Source organism: Crocuta crocuta, unplaced genomic scaffold (genome assembly GCF_008692635.1).
Source record: "Crocuta crocuta isolate KB4526 unplaced genomic scaffold, BGI_CrCroc_1.0 scaffold61, whole genome shotgun sequence".
Lineage (NCBI taxonomy): Eukaryota > Metazoa > Chordata > Mammalia > Carnivora > Hyaenidae > Crocuta > Crocuta crocuta.
The window spans coordinates 7650403-7672518 of record NW_027528369.1 but is presented as its reverse complement, the minus strand read 5'-3'; the positions used below and the strand labels follow the sequence as shown (position 1 = coordinate 7672518).

The following is a 22116-nucleotide window of genomic DNA, read 5'->3' as shown; positions in this document are numbered from 1 at the left end:
GCATCAGCAGAGCACTGCAGGCATTCAGCAAATATTTGCTGGAGGAACAAACAGGAATGAGGGAAGGCAGGCACACCTCCGGCGTCCCGCGGGTTCAGTTCGGGACCACGCAATACAGCGACCGCCACGTAAAGCCAGTCAAATGTACCCTGTGGTTCCCAGTGCGTAAAAAAGTCATGTTTATGCCGTACTGCAGTCTATTTTTTAAATATTTATTATTTATTTTTGAGAGAGAGACAGACAAAGAGCGGGGAGGGGCAGAGAGAGAGGGAGACACAGAATCCGAAGCAGCTCCAGGCTCTGAGCTGTCAGCACAGAGCCCGACGTGGGGATTGAACTCTCGAACTGCAAAATCATGACCCGAGCTGAAGTCTGACGCTCAACTGACCGAGCCCCCAGGTGTCCTGTACTGTAGTCTAGGAAGCTTGCAATAGCATCGTGTCTAAAAAATTAATATACACACTTTAAATTAAAAATACTTTATGGCTGGGGCGCCTGGCTGGCTCAGTCAGTAAACGTGTGACTCTTGATCTTGCGGTTGTGAGTTCAAGCGCCATGTGGGGTGTAGAGGTTACTTAAAAATAAAATCTTAAAAAACTCTTTATGCTCAAAAATGCTAACAATCATCTGAGTTTTCCTCAGGCTGTATCACAGAACACCCTAAAAAATATAATAATATAATAATATAATCTGCCAAGTGCACTAAAACAGGGGGCTCCTGGGGGGCTCAGTCGGTCAAGCATCCAACTCTTGATCTTGGCTCAGGTCGTGATCTCACAGTTCACGAGTTCGAGTCCTGCATCGGGCTCCGCGCGGACAGCCTGCTTGGGGTTCTCTCTCTCCCTCTTTCTCTGCCCCTCCCCTGCTCTCTTTCAAAATAAATAAACTTTAACAAAACGAGGGATGCCTACACATACGTGGCAAGCGTCTGGAGCTGCACGGGCCCAGCGCACAGTGAGCCTTCTATGTGGGTTGGTTCATATTCAGAAAGCCCGGCAGAGGAAGCTCGCGGAAGTCACACGTGGCTATCGCATTTCATCCAAGCTCAGATGTGGCTGATGGTGACAGGCACAATTATCTGTGTACTGCTAACACAAAAAATATACTGCCAGGTAACCACACGGTGCTTTCTTATCATATCACCTGCTTGGTTGTTGTTTTCTTTTTAAGTTTATTTTTATTTATTTTGAAAGAGAGCTGGAGAGCGAGCAAGCAGGGGAGGGGCGGAGAGAGGAGGAGACAGAATCCCAAGCAGGCCTGGTGCTGTCAGCACAGAGCCCGATGAGGGGCTCGAACTCATGACCCATGAGATCGTGTCCTGAGCCCAAGTCAAGAGTCGGACACTTAACCAACGGAGTCACCCAGGCGCCCCTTGTCACATCACTGATAAGCAGCAGTCTGACCTCAGAGAAGTTAAAATGTGAAAGAGAATGTGTGTCTGAAGTTGAAGAAATACGGTGCACGAGTGGTAACTCCCCGCCCCCCCCAAGACAAAGGAGCATTCAGGGGCCGGTTATGTGAACCAAGGTTACTGACCTTGGTCAAAGGACCGTGCCCGGTTTCTATGGTGACAGCAAGCAGGCTTTCTTGGTTTTATGGTACAAGCAGACAAGACCAGCTAAGCAAACATTTGCAGAGGGTTATATGACGGTACTTTCTGCCCCCCATATGGCCTGGGAAGGGCGTTTTTGCATTACTTGGATGCTTGCAGAATAATAAAAAATTAATCCCCAAACTAATAAAGACGCACATGGACCAGGAAAAGCGAGTCTCCTCTGGATCACTGTGAATGTCACTCGAGGCAGAGGGAATTAAGAGAAAGTGTGTAGAAGGGGGATTCTCATGTTACTTCCTCGGAGAATCTCTTCCTTACTGGCTGCCCTGCTCTTTCTACCTTCCGATTCAGTGGTTTCGAGCAGCTCAGTCTGCTCAAAACTGGAAAGCCTTGGTCTCTTCAAAGTCACGGGGGAAACGAACAGAGTAGATTTCCTCTGAAGGGCAAGTAGAACGTGGGTGTAGGGCAGGTCAGGTGGAAGGGACTGGGGACCAGAAGTGACCAACCAACGGCACTGGGGAGGGCGGGCAGGGCCCACTTCTGACACTGACCTGGAAATATGTAATAGTCTCTGGCTCACGGAACTTTCCACCGTGTACAAGATGGGAATGGCACGTGTCATTATTCGGAGGAGGTTCTAAGCGTCACAGCTTCGGAGTGGCCTGGGTCTTCCGGGAGTCCCCCAGGGCTCAGGCTTCTCTGTCCCTCGGCCACCACGCCTGCCCTTGAAGGCTTAGTCACCTGAACACTCTTATCAGTGGCTCAGCCTTCCTCCCTGGCCCTGCTTCCTGCTGGAGCCCTGACCCAGTCGGGCTTACCACTTACAGCGGCATTAGCGCCCGGGGGAGCTGGTTAGGAACGCAGAGTCTCAGGGTCCCCCAGACCCACCGAGTCAGTGCACCTGTGACCGGCGCGGAACGAGCTTTCCTCAGGACCTTGTGTCCTCAGGCTGCCTTCAGATATCCCTACTCTTCAATGACCTACTCCTCCAGGAAGCCCGCCCTGATCTCGAAACCCACATTCCATAGTGCAGCCAGCTGCCTATGCCCCCTGGGCCCCTCGCAGCTCAGCAAGTGGGGCTTCACTCCCATCTCTACGTCAAGAATGGCCAACACTTTTCCAAAAAAATAGCAGCGATGGCTTGGCATGCGTGTGGAGAGGAATTCTGATGTTATTTAGAATCGGGAGGGAAAGGGGCCCACAAAAGGCTGGTGATTCGTCCCCTGAGGGACTCTGCTCGTACTTCGAGGAGCCCAGCAAGTCCCTGCTGTCCCCAGACGCGCCTGGCTGGGCCTCCCCCTGAGCTCCAGCAGCCTCCTCCTCAACACCCCTAGAGGATGTTCCCAGGCCACCTTTCCAGGACATTCTTCCTACCTCCCCTGTACTCCCTCCGCAATTGTTTCCTCCGTAGCCTCGATCGTAAGTGGTGATTATTTTATTAATGTTCACTTGATGTGTTTATGCTTACTTTCCCCACCGGCCCGCAAACTCTGATCTGGTGCCGTCAGCCCCGGGTGATGGGAATAAACCATCAGCGGGCACTCGGGGGGGGCGGGGGGGCTGGCTAGGAAGGGGTGGGGCAGGGGAGAGGGCCTGCCCCGCCCCAGAGGCAGTGAGGGCACCGCCATGTGGGGCAGGCTGGCCTCCAGGGCTCACGTCAGGACGCTGGGTTTAGACCAAAGTCACAGAATCAGGGAGCGGAAGAGACACGCAGCATTCGCACCCCGCCCTCCCGCGGCGCCCTGGCGAGGGGAGGTCGGTGCCCTTACCTGACCCCGATCGTGAACATGCTGAGAAGCTGCTTCCCTTGCAGCCAGCCCGTGAACATGATTAAGCCTGGGAAGGAGACAAAAAGGGCACGTCTGCGCACGCACGCACACACGTGTACAACCTCCGACGCGCAGGGGTGTTTCAAACTCCTTTCCCGCAAAGGATCTCAGGAATGTACGCCTGAGGCCATGGGTAGGAACCGCAAGTACTTGTGACGCCCCCTGGTTCTTTTTAAGACCCTTCTGCACCTGCGAAAAAGAATGGTTTGCCTTTTTCCGGAAAGGACCAAGCCGGCTCACGGTGGAGAAAGAAACGATCAGCCGGTGGGTTCCTCTCAGGCTGTTAGAAAACGTTTACAGAGGATTCCAGAACTCCCCTGGGGGCTGTTTGTGCTGAGACTCCCTCCCCCCTGCCCCGTGGTGTCCGACGTGTCAGATGACAGGTGTTCCGGGGACAGGCACGTGGGTCCGTTTCTCAGAGGATTCCGTCCTGCCGTGTTTGTGATCAAACGTGCCCCCTCTTCAGTTTTCTCCCTCATCATTTCATTCACCCAGTGTTTACTAACCAGCAGGCCCGGGGCGCGTGAAAGCCCACGACACGTCTGGCAATGGGGACATTCTGGGGCCGCAGTGTCCTCATCTGTAAAGTGGGGATAACGACCATGTCTCCCTCAAGGAGTTGTTTCAGGATTTAAGATGCATCGACCCACCTGAAGGGCTCAGCACAGCTCCTGGCCCGGGGCCGACCCCCGGGGTTGGCTGTGTCACCGTCGTCAACGGAAGAGGTGGGAGGGCGTGCGAGTCTGAGTCGCCTACTGAGGCTCGGAGGACGTGCTAAGCCACAGCAGCTGTTTGGGAGGGAACAGGGAGCCAGCGCAGGCTTGAGGCTGGGCAGGCGTGGTGTGTGCCTGTGCGTGTGGGGGGGTGGGGGTCACAAGGTCTGATTTGGTAGCATTTTTTTCCAGACTGTAATTAGTGGCAATAGTCAAAGGAGTTCTCAGCTGGCAGGTAAATGAATGCAGATGCAAAGCTTGCAGGGGCCACGCTATTAGAAACAGGGGCGGGGAGTCCGCAGCCCCAGCCACGGGCCCCGACCCCACCTCGGGGACCCCTGCCGAATGCTGGAGCGTGCTCACAGGGGCCCCCAGGGGCCGGCCACGCGCATCCGTTCCCAAAGCCACGCTCAGGGAGGTCAACACAGGGGTAGCTTCAAAGTGCCCACGCCGAGGGTATTCCCGCCTCAGAGGGTGGCAATCACTCCTCTCCCTGTAAAGGGGTTCGGCACTGACCAGCCCACCGCTGCCTCCTAACCTGCGTCTCCTCCTTGCCTCCCCTCCCCCCCCCACCAGGGACCCACAGAACCCGCTTCCAAAGCCCCTGCTGTGCTAGAGCAGTTCTTGAAATATTTACTACGGAGGAAACAGGCTACGTGGGCCTGGCCGTGGACGTGCCCATTTAAGTTCTAATGAACTTGGGGAGGAATGGCTTAGGGCAATGACCTTCCGGAGCCTCTGGCTTGGAACTTTTCTTTAGCAAAACAACAAATTTCATCTTTGTGGTTCCCCGCCCCCGCCCTCCCAAAAAAAAACCACATGAAATTTCCTCCCATTAATATGATCTGCTTGACCATTGGCCTTGAACGCACATCTACATGGTGTTCATTCGTAGGGCTCCTGAGGTAGAAAGAGCACAGTCCCCGTCACAGCGCCCTCTCGTCCCGGCCACGCAGACTGCCTAGAGCTGGTGCCAGAAGGCTTTTCCTCCAAGAGGCCAGATGGCAAATGGTTTTGGCTTTATGGGCCCTATGGTCTCTCGCTGCAACTCAACTGGGCCACCATAAGGGGAAAGAAAGAGGCCACAGGTCTCACGTGAACGGGCGTGGCTGTGTTCTCAAAAACCATTATTGACGAACGCTGGAAATTTGAATTTCATAGAACTTTCATGTCACAAAATAGTGTTCTTTTGATTTTTTTCCCCCCAACCATTTAAAAATGTAAAGACTATTCTTTGCTTGTGGGCCATAAAAAACAGGTGGCCGACCCAGTTCGGTCCAGGAGTCAGAGTTCTCCAGTCCCTGAGCTAGAGAACCAAAGAGGCCTCCGGACGGCCACGGCCACGTGCGCACTCTGCTCTGCCAGAGACGGCCGACCGATACGCGATCCCAAGGATGGCGAGTGAATGGTGATGCTTAGGCCTCCTTCCCTTCGTGTCTCCGCCGACAGACGTCACTAACATGTCCCACTCCTTGCCACCGAGCAGGAGTCCAGCCTCAACATGCTGCCCCAGCTCAGAGCCCCACGAGCTGAGCTCGGATGTGACCAGTTAAGGTAAGACCCAGCTTCCGTTACCGCTGCAGGACAACACCGGGTGGGGAGGGAGGGAAGATGGCAGAGAGGCGCTCAAAAACAGCAAAGCTCGCGACTTAGCCAACTCTGGGCACTGAATCCAAAGCTGAACTTGGAGAGGCGACCAGACGCTGGAATTCGGGGACAGGGAAGTAAAGGGAAGCAGGTGCGTCCCTCGCACGACGGAACCGGGACACTTGACCCCAGATCGCATCCTCTTAACCACACCACCTTGCTAGCTTTACTTCTGCTTATAAGTCGCAGAGGAGTGGCGATCCCCTCCATTCCTCCGTGAAACCCTGATCCCTCTCGGTTCACTTGGCAAATTCCTGGCATCCGACAAGACCCACTTTAATGCCACGTCCCCCTTGCAGCCTTCCCAGCTCTCCCACTCGAGATCAGCCACGACCATCATGGTCCACATTTGTTCAAGTGCGTCTTTCCTATTAGCCTGGGCTCTTCTGAAGGGTCTAAGCCATGTTGATTCATCCTGGTGGCCCCCAAACCTCTCCCGGTGTCTAGCATGCCACAAAACACTCAGTAAGCGAATTCACACATCGCGGTGGCCAGAGGCGCAACAGAAATGTTGCTAGAAGGGACCGCTGTCTGTCCCACAAACGTCCTCTGGGTTAGCGAGACCCACATGGACCCCCCCGCCGTCACTGCCGGTGCTATGGGCAGTGGGGTGTCGGTCGGTTCCTTTATGACGTATTCACTCAACAAGTGTTTATTGAGAATCTGCTACGGGCCAGGCTCTGGCTGACCTTGAAGGCTAGGAAAGGAAGAACACACCATCAAAGCTAGAGCTGGAGACAGCAGGAAGGAGTGGGTGAAGGGGCCGGCGTGGCCCCATGGGGGATATTCAGGCTTAAGACTTAAATTTAGATCCACAGCACCAAGCTGATCCTGTCTGGTGTGTTGCCAAAGGCCAATCGGCACAGCCTGGTTGGTAGCCTGGACGTCCGGCCAGAGACACCGCTAACCTTACCTCCCAGTCTCCTTTGCGGTTAGGCAGGCCATGTGACTCATCCCGGCCAATCAAAAAGGGGCAATGGTGATGCCTTCCCTTGGGGGGGCCCATGCCTTAAGGATGGGGCCTTCCCATATTGGGGCGCCTGGGTGGCTCAGGGGGTTAAGCGTCCGACTTCGGCTCAGGTCATGATCTCACGATTCGTGGGTTCAAGCCCCGTGTCGGGCTCTGTGCTGACAGCTCGGAGCCTGGAGTCTGCTTTGGATTCTGNGGTGGGGGGATATTCCAAAGCAGTCTTTCCTGGACACACTCCCAAGGCAGGGGAGAAACAAGCAGGTCCCTGGGACCACCCCTGATCGTAAGGGGTCAACTCACAAGCTGAGAAGCCCTCGAGTGGGATACAAAATTCAGGGACTTCAGGCACTTTTCTTGGGCACATTAAAGAATGCTCGAGTCTAGGTTTAAATTTGGACCCGATCTTTAGGTTTTGAGAAACCACTGCCATCTTGCCAGCTGATAAAAATGATCGATCTGGTATCGAACGGAGGTGTGGCCCGGGAGATGCCTTTGGAGAGCAGCTGGCATTACAGGGACCCGGACACTTGAGGTGCCTACGTGCTGGCTTTCCCCGGTCTGATGTCTTCCAGAAACGTTAGCTCTGATGTCTGGTTATGTTTTGTCTTTTTAAAAAATGTTTATTTATTTTTGAGAGAGAGAGACAGAGCATGAGCAGGGGAGGGGCAGAGAGAGAGGGAGACAGAGAATCTTAAGCATAGAGCCCGACATGGGGCTCAAACCTACGTATTGCAAGATCATGACCTGAGCCAAAGTCGGATGCTTAACCAGCTGAGCCACCTAGGTGCCCCGTCTTTTTGTTTTTTAGAGAGAGTGGGAGAGGGTGCACATGCATGCACGAGTGGGGAAGGGGCACGGGTAGAGAGAGAATGCCAAGTGGGCTCCACACTCGCTCCAAGCCGAGCCCACCTGGGGCTCAGTCCCACAGTGAGATCGTGACCTGAGCCAAAATCCAGAGTCGGTCGCTCAAACAACTGAGCCCCCCTGCACCCCGGCACCCCACGATGTCTGGTTTTGTAAAGGAAAGCACACTGTCCCCACAACCACTGCCATGAAGTTACAGCTATTTTCACGAGGATTTTNACCTAGGTGCCCCGTCTTTTTGTTTTTTAGAGAGAGTGGGAGAGGGTGCACATGCATGCACGAGTGGGGAAGGGGCATGGGTAGAGAGAGAATGCCAAGCGGGCTCCACGCTCGCTCCAAGCCGAGCCCACCTGGGGCTCAGTCCCACAGTGAGATCGTGACCTGAGCCAAAATCCAGAGTCGGTCGCTCAAACAACTGAGCCNAACAAGGCTTTTTTTTTTTTTTTTTAAATTTTTGCCGCTATAAAAAAGAAAGAAGGAAAATGCAATCAGAAAAGCACAGAATGGTATCCGGCAGCTTAATTCCATGTGCCAACAGACAACAAGCAAAGAACACATTGAAATCACGGGTCAAGTATCTGAATACGGCCTCACATGCCCCAGGAACCGGATGAGCTGTGATGGTGTGGCCTCTCTAGAGAAACATACAAATCTCAGGCCTGCTTTAGCATTATTTAAAATTTCTGTGTACTGTTAAAAAAATTAACAGTTAATTTAGAATATATCTTTTAAAAAATTTTTTTTTTAAAGTTTGTCTTTTTAATTTTTTATTTATTTATTTATTTATTTTTTTATTTCTAGGAGAGAGAGAGAGACAGTGTGAGCAGGGGAGGGTCAGAGAGAGAGGGAGTCACAGACTGAAACAGGCTCCAGGCTCTGAGCTGGCAGTCAGCACAGAGCCCGACGCGGGGCTCGAACCCACGAACCGCGAGATCATGACCTAAGCGAAAGTCGGATGCGTAACCGACTAAGCCACCCAGGTGCCCCATATATTTATTTATTTTTGAGAGACTGAGAGAGAGAGTGCATAAGTCAGGGAAGGACAGAGAGAGAATGAGACACGGAATCCGAAGCAGGCTCCAGGCTCTGAGCTGTCAGCACAGAGCCTGACGGGGGGCTCGAACCCACAAACCTCAAGATTATGACCTGAGCCAGAGTTGGAGGCTTAACTGACTGAGCTAGCCAGGCGCCCCTAGAATATATCTTTCCAAGCACCTGTGTCTTTCTCCGGACAGAGACGCCCATATAATCCATGTGCTTGGCACATCCTTGAGCCAGGTTACTCAGTGACACCCTTAGGCTGTTAAGACCAGAAACATGCGCACAGTATGCATGGGTGTGCGCGTGCACACACACACACACACACACACACACACACGGAGAGGAGGAGAGAGTGCTCACATTTCCGGAACTCCTGTGATGAACTAGGTCCACGCCAAGCACGGGCTCTCTCTCCAAACCCCCATACCCTCCATGGAAGATGCTAATCTTTTTTCCATTTTACATATGGGGAAACTGAGGCATGGGAACATTAAGTAACTTGTTCAAGGTTATGCAGTTACTTCGTGGCAGAGCAGAAGTGTGACCCAAGGCTCTAGTTCCAGAAACTGCACTCCTGGCCATCTTGCAAACTGGCCCCAGACCCACTGGGTATCACTCGGGAGGGAAGTCTTCTATAGCCAGAGCGGTGCTGGCTACTATGGAGGACGTATATGGGGGCCAGGGTGCGCTCTGTCCTTAAGGACCTTGTCATTTAAGTATCTAAGACCAACTGAGACAACCATCTTCCTACGAACTCGCAAGAGAACAGTTAGATCTGCATTATTCAAACAGGGACTGGTGAGTTCTCTATACTTTCAAATTTTAAAAATCGAGTAATCTTTTTAAAATGTGCTCAGTGCCAGGGGATCCCGGTCCCCAAGAATGGCAAGGGCCCCCACTTGCCTGTATAAGACCCACGTCCCCTCTTCCTGTGAGAACCCTCGTTGGGGGTGGTATCTGGAGTTGGGGGTGGCTACGCGCCCCCCTCTCTCCAGGCAACGCTGTTTCCCAGCCTCCCTTGCAGCGCACAGCGTCTCTACCCCTGTGGACACTGAGACATAAGGAGAAGTCATTGACGGTCCTGGGTAAGATCTGCACAGACGGATGAGCTGACAGACCATCTTCACCTTTTGGCTTCCTCTTTCTCCCTCCCAGGGCCTTCATTACAGCGGTTCTAGAAGCCACCCTGCGAGGATTTACAGGAGGGTCCCGTCCTGAGGAGGGCAGAGTGGGGGCCTGGGGGAAGCCCCATCCTTTTTTCCATGGTGGAGCCGCCATATTGGCCTTGGACACGCGCCTTCCAGTCTCTTGCTATGTGAGAGAGGAGTGAATCCCTGACTCATTGAAGCCCCTGTATTTCTCTTACTCTATCACCACAGTCAAATACAACCGCCAACTGATCTAGACTTTGTTTTTTCCTTTTATCTCCAGGGTACCAAGGCAAAGTCAAAGGACTTCCTGGAGTCGCTCCTAACACAAGCAAGGAAGAAACGGGAAGACGGAGCCACCCAGCACCACCAGCTGCTGATACCACACACGCAGGCAGCAGAAACTGGCACCACATCACCATGGCAGGCCGGGACTCGGTTTCGAGAAGACACTGTCTAATGGGACATGACTACGATGTGACTACGTTGTACTTACTAGGAAAATCTGGCTTTGGTTTACAGTTGTATACAGATGAAGCACATGGAATTTGTACCTGACCTTGTTTGTTCANGCACCTGGGTGGCTCAGTTGGTTGAGCGTCCAGCTTTGGCTTGGGTCATGATCTCACGGTTATATATATATATATATAACTAATCAAAAAGGACATCTCTTCTACCAGCACCCACCAGCTTTAACCGGACAAATGCCCAGTGTGAGCACCCACTCAGATTCTTGGGAGGGGGCGGTGGTGGGTGCTGTCCCTGGTGCTGAAGCCACGCAGGACGGGGCCCTGAATGGAGAGGGCAGGAGGTGTGCTTGGAACTCAGTCACTTCTGGCATTGGCTAAGAAATTTGGATGGTGCCTTGTAAGTAATGAGGAGCCATGAAAAGTCTTGAGCAGAGAAGGGCGGTGAGGGAAATCCACAAAATGATGTTAGATGTTGGCAGAGGCAGCCAGTTGCATTTTGAAGGGAAGCCCACAGTCCAAGAAACACACCCCAACTGAGGCTGAGGATGGCTCTCAATGGGGGCGGGGGTGCGGCGGGCATGGACAGAAGAGCCAGCCAGGAAGAACAGGAGAATTGGCAGTAAGTGGGATTAACTAGATATATGGACACAGGCACAGGTCACTAACGCTCGCAGCTTAATCTGGTCTACAGAACTTTTTTTTTTTTAATATTTTTATTTATTTCTAGGAGAGAGAGAGAGACAGCGTGAGCAGGGGAGGGTCAGAGAGAGAGGAAGTCACAGACTGAAACAGGCTCCAGGCTCCGAGCTGGCAGTCAGCACAGAGCCCGACGTGGGGCTCGAACCCACGAACCGCGAGATCATGACCTAAGCGAAAGTCGGACGCTTAACCGACTAAGGCACCCAGGCGCCCCGGTCTACAGAACATTTTAAAACCGGGCATATTTGATCCTGAATATATCTCACTGAAGTCATTTTGGGATTGGCAGGAATCTTCCAGGTCGAGGCTCAGTCAACGCCCCAACCTTCCGAACCAAGACATGAGCCTTAAATCTTCCTCAGGTTTATTTGTTGTGTTTTAAATGCCAATACCTTCCTTTTTTCCACCCAGTGGAATGAACTCATTCTGACCTCCAGAACTGTAAGATAATACATTTGCGTCATCTTAAATCACTCTAGTCATTTGTTACAGCAGCCATAGGAAAGAGATACATTGGGGAACCCAGAGGTAGAGACAGAGAGGGAGAAAAAAATCAGAAGAGCTGATTGCAGGCAAGGGAGCACACAATGTGGATGGTGACGCACATGAGCTCTGTGTTCAAGTCCTCCCCCGCGACTTACAGATGCGTGACCTGAGGTGGGCCGCTCAATCTCTCCAGGCTTCTGTGTCCTCGCTGGGTAGTCAGAAGATGGAGTCGTGTTCTCTCAAGGTTGTTGGGAGGGAAAGGACGCAGTATCTACCCAGCGGTTAGCACGGCCCTGACTTTTTATACGTGCGCATTCATTCTTTCCATAAGAGAAAAACACGGGAGGCAGAGACGAAGCGGGGGAGTGTCTGGGTCAAGAGGAAACAATGCTGATTGTGTGCGTGCATGGGCAAAGGTTCTGGTGACTTCCGGGCACCATGTCAGCTGAGGGGGAGAGTGGCTAAAAATACTCAAGGCCCAGAACCTACGGGACACCAGCGGCCACCCAGAGGTGGCTGGGCCTGAAGACGGTTGAAGGCTCTGGTCACTTCCTGCTCATGAGCAGACAAGGCTCTTCCTGTCTCCTCACACCCAGCCAGTCTCCCAACTCGGAGACAAAGCAGTACTTGGAGCCCTGACGGGTCCCATTCAATTCCCTTTTCATTTCTGAAGTGGTAAAATAAAAACAAGCAGTGACCCTGCTCTACCGGCTGTTGTGACCCGGCTCTCCTGGCCGTTCCACGTCAGCTTTTCCCCGAGGCCTTGGCCTTTGTTTTAACTGTGGGAAGAGAAAATGTTCTGTTGCCTCCACACACTGTGCAAAAAAGGTTAGTAGTGGGTTTACCTATTGTAAGAACTTTCTTGAACCGGCCGTTTCCTGGACCTAAATGGCTTTAACCTCTACTTAAAGTTCTCCCGGATCTCAGAGTTTAATAGCTGACACATCTATCCCACCGTGAATAAACAAAGGTATTGATTGTTCAGGGAAGTTGCAAAATACCAAAAAGGGAATCTATAGCGTTGCAACTGGCACAATGGAAAAAGGCAATCTGTGGTGTCAATAGCAGGTACAGGTGGATTTAACACAAGCAGGAAGAAAACCAGTTGAGGTAGAGAGGTACCTGGGGGTTATAAACGGCTTCAGGGACGCCGGGAGGGGGGTGGGGGAGACGGGTTAGGGAGCACAGCGAAGCCACTGCCATCGCAGCGACCGCTCACGTCACACCAGGTGCTGGGCTGAGCCTGCCGCAGGTGGTAACTCGTTGAGGTGGAATGAGCACCAATCCCTTTGACAGATGAGGAAACGAAGGCTCAGAGAGACCAATCCTTTCTCTAGTCACAGGCTGGGAGGTGCAGGGCGGGGATATGAAACCCAGGACCCCCCCAATTTCCAACGTGTGTCACTTACCCGTGCCAGGCACTGTCCTGAGCACTTTCCATCCAAGAAGTTATCCTTACAGCCGCCCTACAGGCATTTTCTTCCCCCCAGTTTACAGACAGGAAAACTGAGGCACAGACAGGTTAAGCAACTCGCTCCAGGTCACCCAGCTTGTGAATGATAGGCCTTCAGTTCAAACTCAGGCCAGTGCCCAGCCCCGGGGCACTGCCTCTGGGGGGCACCTGTACTGGACACAGGGCCTCCGTATCAGCCGTCCAGCATCTGGGCCGCCCACCGCACCTGGGGAATCCCCACAATGGGGGGCAGAGCCCACGGCTCTGTGGAGAAGCAGACAATGTCAGACGTCCTTGTGGGTGGGGGCTGGTCACTGGAGAATGGCTCCTCTAAGGGGACCCATGTGCCCCGGGCTTGGGAGTCAGACGCTGAAAGCTAGTGTGGGGAGAGGGGTAGCAGATGGCGAGGACTCCGTTCCGCTGCAGGAGGGGACAGCGGGACGAGCCTGAGAGCAAGCGCCCCAGCCCGCTCACCCTGGTCCCTACCCAGCTGGCAGATCTCAAAGTCAGGGGCAGAAGCTTTGAAAGTGGGAGTGTCCCTCTGGCCCCTCCCTCTACGCAAAGACTGGCTAGAAGCTTTAAATTCAGGGCCTGGATTTGGCTCTTGGTGCTTCCCCATCTCCCCCTCNAAGAGCAAGAAAGACAGTGCGAGTGGAAGAGGGGCAGAGAGAGAAGGGGAGAGAGAGAGAATCCCAAGCAGGCTCCACACTATCAGCACGGAGCCTGATGCGGGGCTCGAACTTATGAACTTCAAGATCATGACCTAAGCTGAAAGTGAAAGTTGGAAGCTTAACCAACTGAGGCACCGGGCACCCCTCCAGGCTGCTGTTTTTGTTTTTGTTTTTTAATGTTTTATTTATTTTCTGAGAGAGAGAGAGAGAGACNAGGCTCCGAGCTGGCAGTCAGCACAGAGCCCGACGCGGGGCTCGAACCCACGAACCGCACATCATGACCTAAGTGAAAGTCGGACGCTTAACCGACTAAGCCACCCAGGTGCCCCTCCAGGCTGCTGTTTTAAGGGCATGGCAATGATCGTATGATTCCTGCAAACACATCCTTNACCTAAGCGAAAGTCGGACGCTTAACCGACTAAGCCACCCAGGCGCCCCTCCAGGCTGCTGTTTTAAGGGCATGGCAATGATCGTACGATTCCTGCAAACACATCCTCGGGAAGTAAGTACGTACCGGAGGTAGCCTGTGCTTAATCCGCTATCACTGAAAGCCCTGAATGATTCTTTAGCATTTTTGGAAAGTTTCATAAAATAGATAATCCCATCAACAGATGCCTCTGAACTTGACTTAACCTTTTCTCGTACATCCAGGATTATTTCCAGGAGCTCAGGTGAGGCTGTGACACCATGACACGCACAAAGGTTAGGGACACAGCTGGCCTCTCCTCCCTCAGTGTCCCCAAACTACTATTGGGGACACTATTGTAAAAACTTATACTGCATTTTGTGTCTTTGCTGGTCTGTTTCCCTCCTGGGCATTCAGCAATCTGGTATCCCTTCTTTCTGACATCAGAGTAGCTCTTTCTAGAAGCAACTCTTGCCTCATTCCTCAGCCCCGCCCTGTTTCACTTGCTACCGCCGTCTGCTGTAAACCAGAAAACCACACAAGCAAAACTTAAACTGGGAATAAATAATTCATGAAATACAATTTGAGGGGCTTTGTGCTTAAAGTAGGCTTGCTTGCTAACCTCCTGCGTGTGTGTGCACGTGTGTGTGTGTGTGTGAGCTCAAGTGCGTGTGCACATGAGAGAGAGAGAGAGAGAGAATATGCCTGCCTCCAATAAGCTAAGAGTCTGCAGATCACAGAGACCAGGGTTTGGGACTCCTCACCTCCGTGAGACGGATGTCTGCCGGGATCCGGTCTCCAGTCGAGAGGGATACGACGTCTCCCGGGACCAGGTCCCGCGCCAGCAGATGCTGGAGTTTTCCCTCTCTTATGCTGCATTAAAAAAAACAAAAAACAAAAAACAAAAAAACCAACATGCTGATCACATCCTATTTTGTGCACTTTAACCAATTTGAGCAAAGACTAGAGAAGCGCGCTCTCTCTTTCAATTATGGACAAAACCTTGTACCCTCATGGTTTTATTGTATTTTAAATTCACATCCCCTAAAAGACTTTTGGTAAAGCGTGTGGCTCCGGGGAGACCCTCGGCTTCATTTGAAAAATGGGGCCACGACTACCGTTTACCCTGCCCGGAGACGAGGCGGAGCCACATGGCCTCCAGAACCTTCTGCAGGTGGAAGTCAGCAGCTCTGAAGCTTCCTTAACGGAGCCGGGAGCTGGAGGCACCTGGGTCCTCGGAGAAGACACCCCTCGGGCATGGAGATCCGTCGCCAGCGCTTAGCCCGGCAGAGCACTGGCAGAGCTGGGGGAGCATCTGACGCGCCCGAGACGCCGGGGACGTCCTTTCCCACGGGGCTGTGACCCCTCCGCACGGCTGTGCCAGTAACAACGCACGTGCTTCTGTGAACAGGCTCCGGCCGCCATCCCTCCACGCGCCACCATCCTCCGGAGGCCGCAGTCCCAGCCGGGCTCCCGCCCCATCTCTGGCCATCTTCCATCTGTCCCACACACAGTGGCCAGAGAGCTCTTAAAATGCAAAATTCAGGAGCGCGCGGGGGCTCAGTCGGTTGAGCATCCGACTTTGGCTCAGATCTCACGGTTTGTGAGTTCGAGCCCCACGTCGGGCTCTGTGCTGACAGCTCGGAGCCTGGAGCTACTTCGGATTCTGTGTCTCCCTCTCTCTCTGACCCTCCCCTGCTCACACTGTCTGTCTCAGAAATAAATAAATTTAAAAAAAAAACAAATTTTAAAATAAAAAAAAATCAGGGGCGCCCGGGGGACTCAGTCGGTTAAGTGTCTGACTCTTGGTTTCGGCTCAGGTCATGATCTTGTGGTGCGTGAGTTCAAGCCCCACACAGGGCTCTGCACTGACAGCACAGAGTCTGCTTTGGACTCTCTGTCTCGCCCTCTCTCGGCACCCCCACCCCACTCATGCTCTCTCTCTCTCTCTCTCTCAAAATAAATAAGTAAACTTTAAAAAAATTGCAAAAATCAGATCACAACTCCCTCCTACTCCGAACCTCCAATGGCTTTCGATGACCTTGAGTGCAAACCCAAAGGCCCTTTGCTAAGGGTCCCTTGCCTGGGTCCCGCCCCCTCTCCCGCCATCCAGCCCCTGAACACACCCAGCTCCTTCTCATCTCGAGGTCTTTGCCAACCTGGGATGTGGAAGCAGACATTCCCCTCTTCTTTGCTGACTGAGCCACTTGTGTTCAGATATCCACCCTTCCCCACCTCGAGCCGTGTGCTCCCGGGAGCGGGCTCTGACCGGCTGAGGCCATCGGGGTGAGCCCAGCCCCCGCCCAGGACAGGCTTAGGCACGTTCCACAACAGTGGTTTATGCGACAGGGACGGACGTTTACTGGGGACTCGTAAGTAAGGCTTCCTCACTCTGTGAACACAACACACACACACACATACACACACACACACGACCTCTTCCTCGACATGGAGCTTTTCACGTCTGGCTCTGATGTCTGGACTCTGGCAGCCATCTCAGGGCTACAAGGGGAGTCACTAGGAGGACAAAGGCTGAAGACGGGGGGGCGCCCGGGGGGCTCAGCCGGTTAAGCATCCGACTGCGGCTCAGGTCATGATCTCGCGGTTTGTGGGTTCGAGCCCCGCGTCAGGCTCTGTGCTGACAGCTCAGAGCCTGGAGCTGCTTTGGATTCTTCATCTCCCTCCCTCCCTCTCTCTCTCTCTCTCTCTCTCCCCCTCCCCATCAAAAATAAATAAAAACATTAAAAAAAAATGAGAAATAAAAGGGACAGGCCCTCGGTACCACCTCAAGCAAACTAACCACACCGTCCCTCCCAGCTGAGGCCCCTGCCCTGAAGACAGCACGATTTCTCTGGTTTGTGCAGCTCAGCGGTCCCTCGGAGCCAGGAGCAGCCGTCAGACATTCACGGGCTCAGCATAAAATGTCAGCTCCGCCTTCACGGTCAGATCCCGGCAGCCCAATCATTAGCCACCTAAACCCATTCTCACTCTTGAACCAAGCACTACGGCATCTCCGTGAGGGTTTCCTGCGGTTGTAGGTTTGGGGGCCCTTTCTGGCTTGAATGCACCTGTCGCGTTCCAAAATCATCTCGTTCCTTCCCTTTATCATCTGCCTCCCCTGGCAGGGGGGTGAGCTCTCGGATGCTCAAGGCCTTCCTTTCTCGTTCCCCAGTGTAACCCTGGCAGGATTTCTCCTGGCACACAGTGGGCGCTCAATAAATCCTTAATGGCTGCACAAAGGATGGCGTCACCCAGGAAGGGTCCGCAGGGCACGTGTTCCTTCCGGCTTGTAGGACAGACGCCCGGGTGGAGGCCGCGTATCTTCGGTGCCCTTTCGATTCTACCAGCCTGCCCGCCACCGCTGTCCTTGGGAACAGACCGTCTTTTACAAGTGACTTCCAGGGACATCAATAATGCGCACTATGCACCTGAAAGGCCAAGACCTGATATTTAAACTCACAACCGGATCATCAAACCACATGAATCACTTATGCGTCCGTCTGTTCGCAGGATTGCATCACACGTCACACATCTGGGTCTCTGACAGCCTTGCTCATCTACTTACCGAGCTCGGTCATGTTTAGGGCCGCCAGCGAGCCTTCCAGACTCACGGCTCCCCATCACCCTCTTTTTGTCTCTGTTATTTGGGATCCTCTGCCCTGTGTCATGCACGCACACGCCCCTCGCTTGCTGGCTCCTTGGGAGGTGGGACGCGTCTCACTAGAGCTTTCTATCCCCAGCGTGGGGTGCAGCTGTGTCATATGCATCCAAATAGATGTTCCGGTTCTCCCCCAGACATCATCTTGCAGAAAACAGAGGGCTGACTGTATGTTTAAACCCTTCCTATGCCCCTCGGGCCGTGAGATGCTTCTGGTTACGTTCTGGTGAGCGGCAGGTGCGACGTGGGCCCCAAACAGCTAGAGCCAGCCAGGTGACGGGGGACGGGGACCGACTCGGACCTTTCCTGAAATCAGTCCATTTTCACAAGGAGAATAGGCATACGGAGGACCGGCAAGTGAGAACTTACTCAAGAAAACGCCAGGCCCAAACGCGTTCTCCTGGGCGTCGGCCCCTTCCCTTCCCGGGGCAGCGGGTGGAGCGCCTGCTGTATGCCTCAGCCGCCCAGGACCGTCAGCACGAGCCCCCGCTGGCTACTGAAGTTCAGGAAGACGACAGACTCACTTCCCCAGCCGCACTGAAGGGGTCACAGGCGAGCAATGGTTCTCACCGGATGGTGTGGAGCACAGAACATGGCAGAAAATTCTACTACATAGCACTGCATACTTGTCCTTCCTCTCTCCTTAAACGCCTTTGGTGATGGCCGCGTGGTAACAACAGGCGACGTGCAAATGTCCAGGCAGGAAAGAGGCTGCTGGGCACACGGCCTGAGGCCAGCCTGGCAACACCTCACCCCGCAGCCCAACGTCCCAAAGCCTCGGCCGGTTCAAGCCCTGAGTCGCAACCTCTGAGTCCCTCTGAGAATCCAGTGCACCCCCAACCCCCGAGCGCTCTCTGCAGGAAAAACACACACAGCTCTCTCCCACCATTCCACGGGGTTCGTGGGCTGCTCTCTTCCCAAATCCACTCCCGCCATCCGCGCCCGGCCCAGGCACTCTGATTAGACCCTGATGAGAGAGCAGAGGCCCAGAGAGGTCGAACGGCATGCCCAAGGGCACACAGTAATCTGGTGGCAAGGCAGACGCCATGCCTCCCAGCCCCCGGGAAGACGTGGCTCTCCTCCATCACGCTACAAGGGACACAAAATTTGCCAAACTCACCAGCCCGCGGGCTGCTCCGATGAACCANAGACGCCATGCCTCCCAGCCCCCGGGAAGACGTGGCTCTCCTCCATCACGCTACAAGGGACACAAACTTTTGCCAAACTCACCAGCCCGCGGGCTGCTCCGATGAACCGGAAAGTCCCGGGCCATCTCTGACTTACCAGTTACATTCGGGAGGAACCAGCTTGGTCAGCTCTTCCAGCGATTTCTCAGATCTGTATTCCTGGCAGGAAGCACACCCAACATGATATTCAAGGCTGGGAACCCCGCAGAGTTCCCGCCACGCCCGGGTTACCCCGACCAAGACCTCGGGAAGTAACCACACACCTGGATGAAGGCGACGGTGACCACGATCAGCACAGCCTAGGGGAGCAAACGGGGAGGGAGCGTCAGCACCCGGCTGCTGAGTGAGCACGCGGATGAGCCCATGCAAGGTGGGCCACGGCACCCGGCCTTTCCAAATCTATTTCCTTCTTTCAAGACAAGGGCACAGAAATTTAGAAAATTGATGCATCCTCCCTGCCCCCACCACTGAAATAAAAGAAAGGAAAAATCATCCCAAATTCTGGTATCCAAAGGTTGACATTTTGGGGTCCCCTTCTAGATTTTTCTGCATAGACGCACAGCATAGGATCCTATAAACTGGCTTTTCACACAACGCACTGTAAACATCACTCCACATCAGAAGATATGGATACAGTTTCAGACTTTCTTTCCTTCCTCCCTTCCTTCTGTCTGTATTTATTTACTAAAGTAGGCTCCACTCCCCACATGGAGCCCAATGTGGGTCCTGAACTCACAACCCTGAGATCAAGACCTGAGTTGGATGCTTAACCGACTGAGCCACCCAGGTGCCCCAGCTTCAGACTTTTAAACAGAGGCAGCAAATGTCATTGCACGGAAAGAGGCTATTTTTGTATCTGAAGAGCGCACAGGCCAGAGGGAAGCAGGAAGGGCAGTCATCAAATTCAGTAGGAGCCAGATATGAAAGGTCATATATTGCATGATTCTGTTTATATAAAATATCCACACAGGTAATGGAGACAGAAAGCAGACTGGCAGTTGCCAGGGGCTGGGGAGGAGGGGGAGGGGGAGNTACGAGGGAGTACCGTGTGTACTGCCTGTGCGGCCGGGATTGGACGCTTCCAGCCCAGGGGTCTCCGAAAAGGCATTCCCTGCAACACTGTTCCCAACAGGAAGGAACCAGAAGCCCCCCCGCCCCCGCCCCGGGATCCGCCAAGAGAGTGATGGCAAAATTAACCAGGAAACCTCTGTGTGGGGCAGACGGACGTGGCTCTGCTCGCCTTTCTTTCTGCCATTACTTCCCAGTTTTTCTCTGCCACCGAGATATATTTCCTGGCGTCGTCAGATAGGGAAAGGCCCGCAAGGCCCCGGGCCGGGGGGTCCGGAGCGGGCGCGGCCCCGCACACTCACCGCGGCGATGCTGACGGCGTCTTCATACTCCTTCGTGAGGACGCTCACCAAGGCGGAGACCAAGAGCAGCACGGTCAGGGGGTTCTTAAACTGAAAAGGGAAAACAGGGCAGCGGGGTGGGGGTGAGGGGGCCTTTTCCAGTCCCTCCCCCACACGACGGAGCTTCTGCTTGGGGCCGGGGCCAGGCCAGCACCACGGTGAGCCCAGGGCTGGGGAGAAACACCACTCCGCCCGAAGGGGCTCCTCCAGCCGGAATCCCCCCTCTGCTCTTTCACGGACACTGGCTCCGTGGGGACCACCCAGCACTGTGCCCGTCCCGACACCGGCCCTGGCTCCTGGGCTCCCCTGCACGTCTCCATGACGCTCCAGGTCAGGACCCAGCCCCTCCGGTGGTTTGCCAGCCCTGGCCCAGCAGGGCGAAGGGTCCCCTTTGCTCCACCGGCTCCCCAATCCCGTGTCCCGGCCACACCAACCTGCTCCTATAACTGCCTCGGGGGGCTCCAGAGATGTCGTTCCTGACAACGGGTGTCACAGAAACTTCCTGAAAGGATTTTTACTTTGTCCTTTTATGTATCTCCTCCCTCATCTCACAAGTTACATAGTATCTCATGTCACAGAAGAGTGAAAGGAAACATAAACACGAACACATAAAAAACAGGGACAGAGTAGACCAGAGGTCAGGATCAAGGTGAGAGTCAAAATATCAACAGACAAATCATAGTTGTTGTTGTTGTTTTTTTTTAAATGGGGCTGTGCCTTTGGCTCTGAGCTTCCTGGCAGCCAAGGCAAAAAGAGAAATGTGATCCAATGTGTGATTTGTGCTGCTCACGGAGAGAAGTGCGGTGTGCATGGCAGTGTGGTGCGTGAAGGGGTTTAATGCTCCTTCCTCCTGACCCCAGACTTGCTGTGCCTCACCTCCTCTGAACAAGGGACACGACATTCTGTGGTCAGCTCACCAGCAGCCCCGAGTCAGCCACAGCATCTATTTTGAATCCTCAAGATTGAGCAAATTAGTTACAATTTCGCCTTCTCAGCTACAATCTTTCTACGATGGGATCAAGAACTTGAAACCTACCTTCAAACCTACCTTCAAGTTCTTGATCCCATCGTAGAAAGATTGTAGGTGCTCAATCTTGAGGATTCAAGATAGACGCAGTGGCTATTATCTTGAAAACTGCGTCTACGGCACTCACACACAGTGCACACACAGCGCTCCTTCAGTTTGGGGTCGGCAGGGAGGACCCTCCAGTCTTAGAGAATTTGTGTTTTTGCTTAACAGAGGGCTACCTTGTTGGACTCCCACCGAATTAATGATCAGCTGTAGAGAATAGTATTNTAAAAAAAAAAAAAAAAAAAGAACTTGAAACCTGCATCAAAGTCTCTGAGATGCCCCGAATCAATCAGCTGCAGGCTGCTCCCTAAGGGTGAGGTCTTTCATATGCAAGAAGCCACGGGTTAACATCCCCTGGGCCTGGATTCACAGATTAGGAAAAGGTGTTAGGTTAAAAAGAGTTTAAGGCTCACATCGTCCAAGAGCAAAGGGTAGGATTCGCTAAGACGCCGATTTGAACAAATCAACTGTAAAGAGGCATCTTTGAGGCACGTGGGGGAAACGAACTGTGCACCAGGCACTTGAAGGGACCAGGCCAACAAAGCCATAATGGTACCAGTGGGGAAACAGTANCGGGGCTCAAACCCACGAACCATGAGATCATGACCTGAGCCAAAGTCAGACGCTTAATCCCAGGCGCCCCTAGAATTTGTTCTAAAAGGCTGCAGAGAAAGGGGAGTGGGTCAAATGGACTGATCATGATCAAAGGCGGATAATGGATATGTGGAGGGCCTTATATTATTCGACTTAGGCATATTTTTGAAAATATCCCTAATGAAAGATTAATGAAAGGTTTGGGCCAGTGAAGCCCCACTTTCGGTTCTGAGAGCATCTGATC

At 53.4% G+C, this 22116-nt stretch overlaps 1 protein-coding gene across 1 annotated transcript in view; it reads right to left on the bottom strand.

Moving 5' to 3' along the window:
* Window positions 1-22116, bottom strand: part of ATP2C2 (ATPase secretory pathway Ca2+ transporting 2) — a 71391-nt gene that overhangs the window by 16020 nt on the left and 33255 nt on the right. Inside the window, exons 8-13 of the mRNA XM_077754176.1 lie at window positions 20168-20257; window positions 19061-19096; window positions 18895-18956; window positions 14717-14825; window positions 3891-3964; window positions 3325-3474 (exon numbers count right to left, since the gene is read on the bottom strand). Coding sequence (XP_077610302.1) covers window positions 3325-3474; window positions 3891-3964; window positions 14717-14825; window positions 18895-18956; window positions 19061-19096; window positions 20168-20257 — 521 coding nt within the window. The remainder of the gene's footprint in view (window positions 1-3324; window positions 3475-3890; window positions 3965-14716; window positions 14826-18894; window positions 18957-19060; window positions 19097-20167; window positions 20258-22116) is intronic.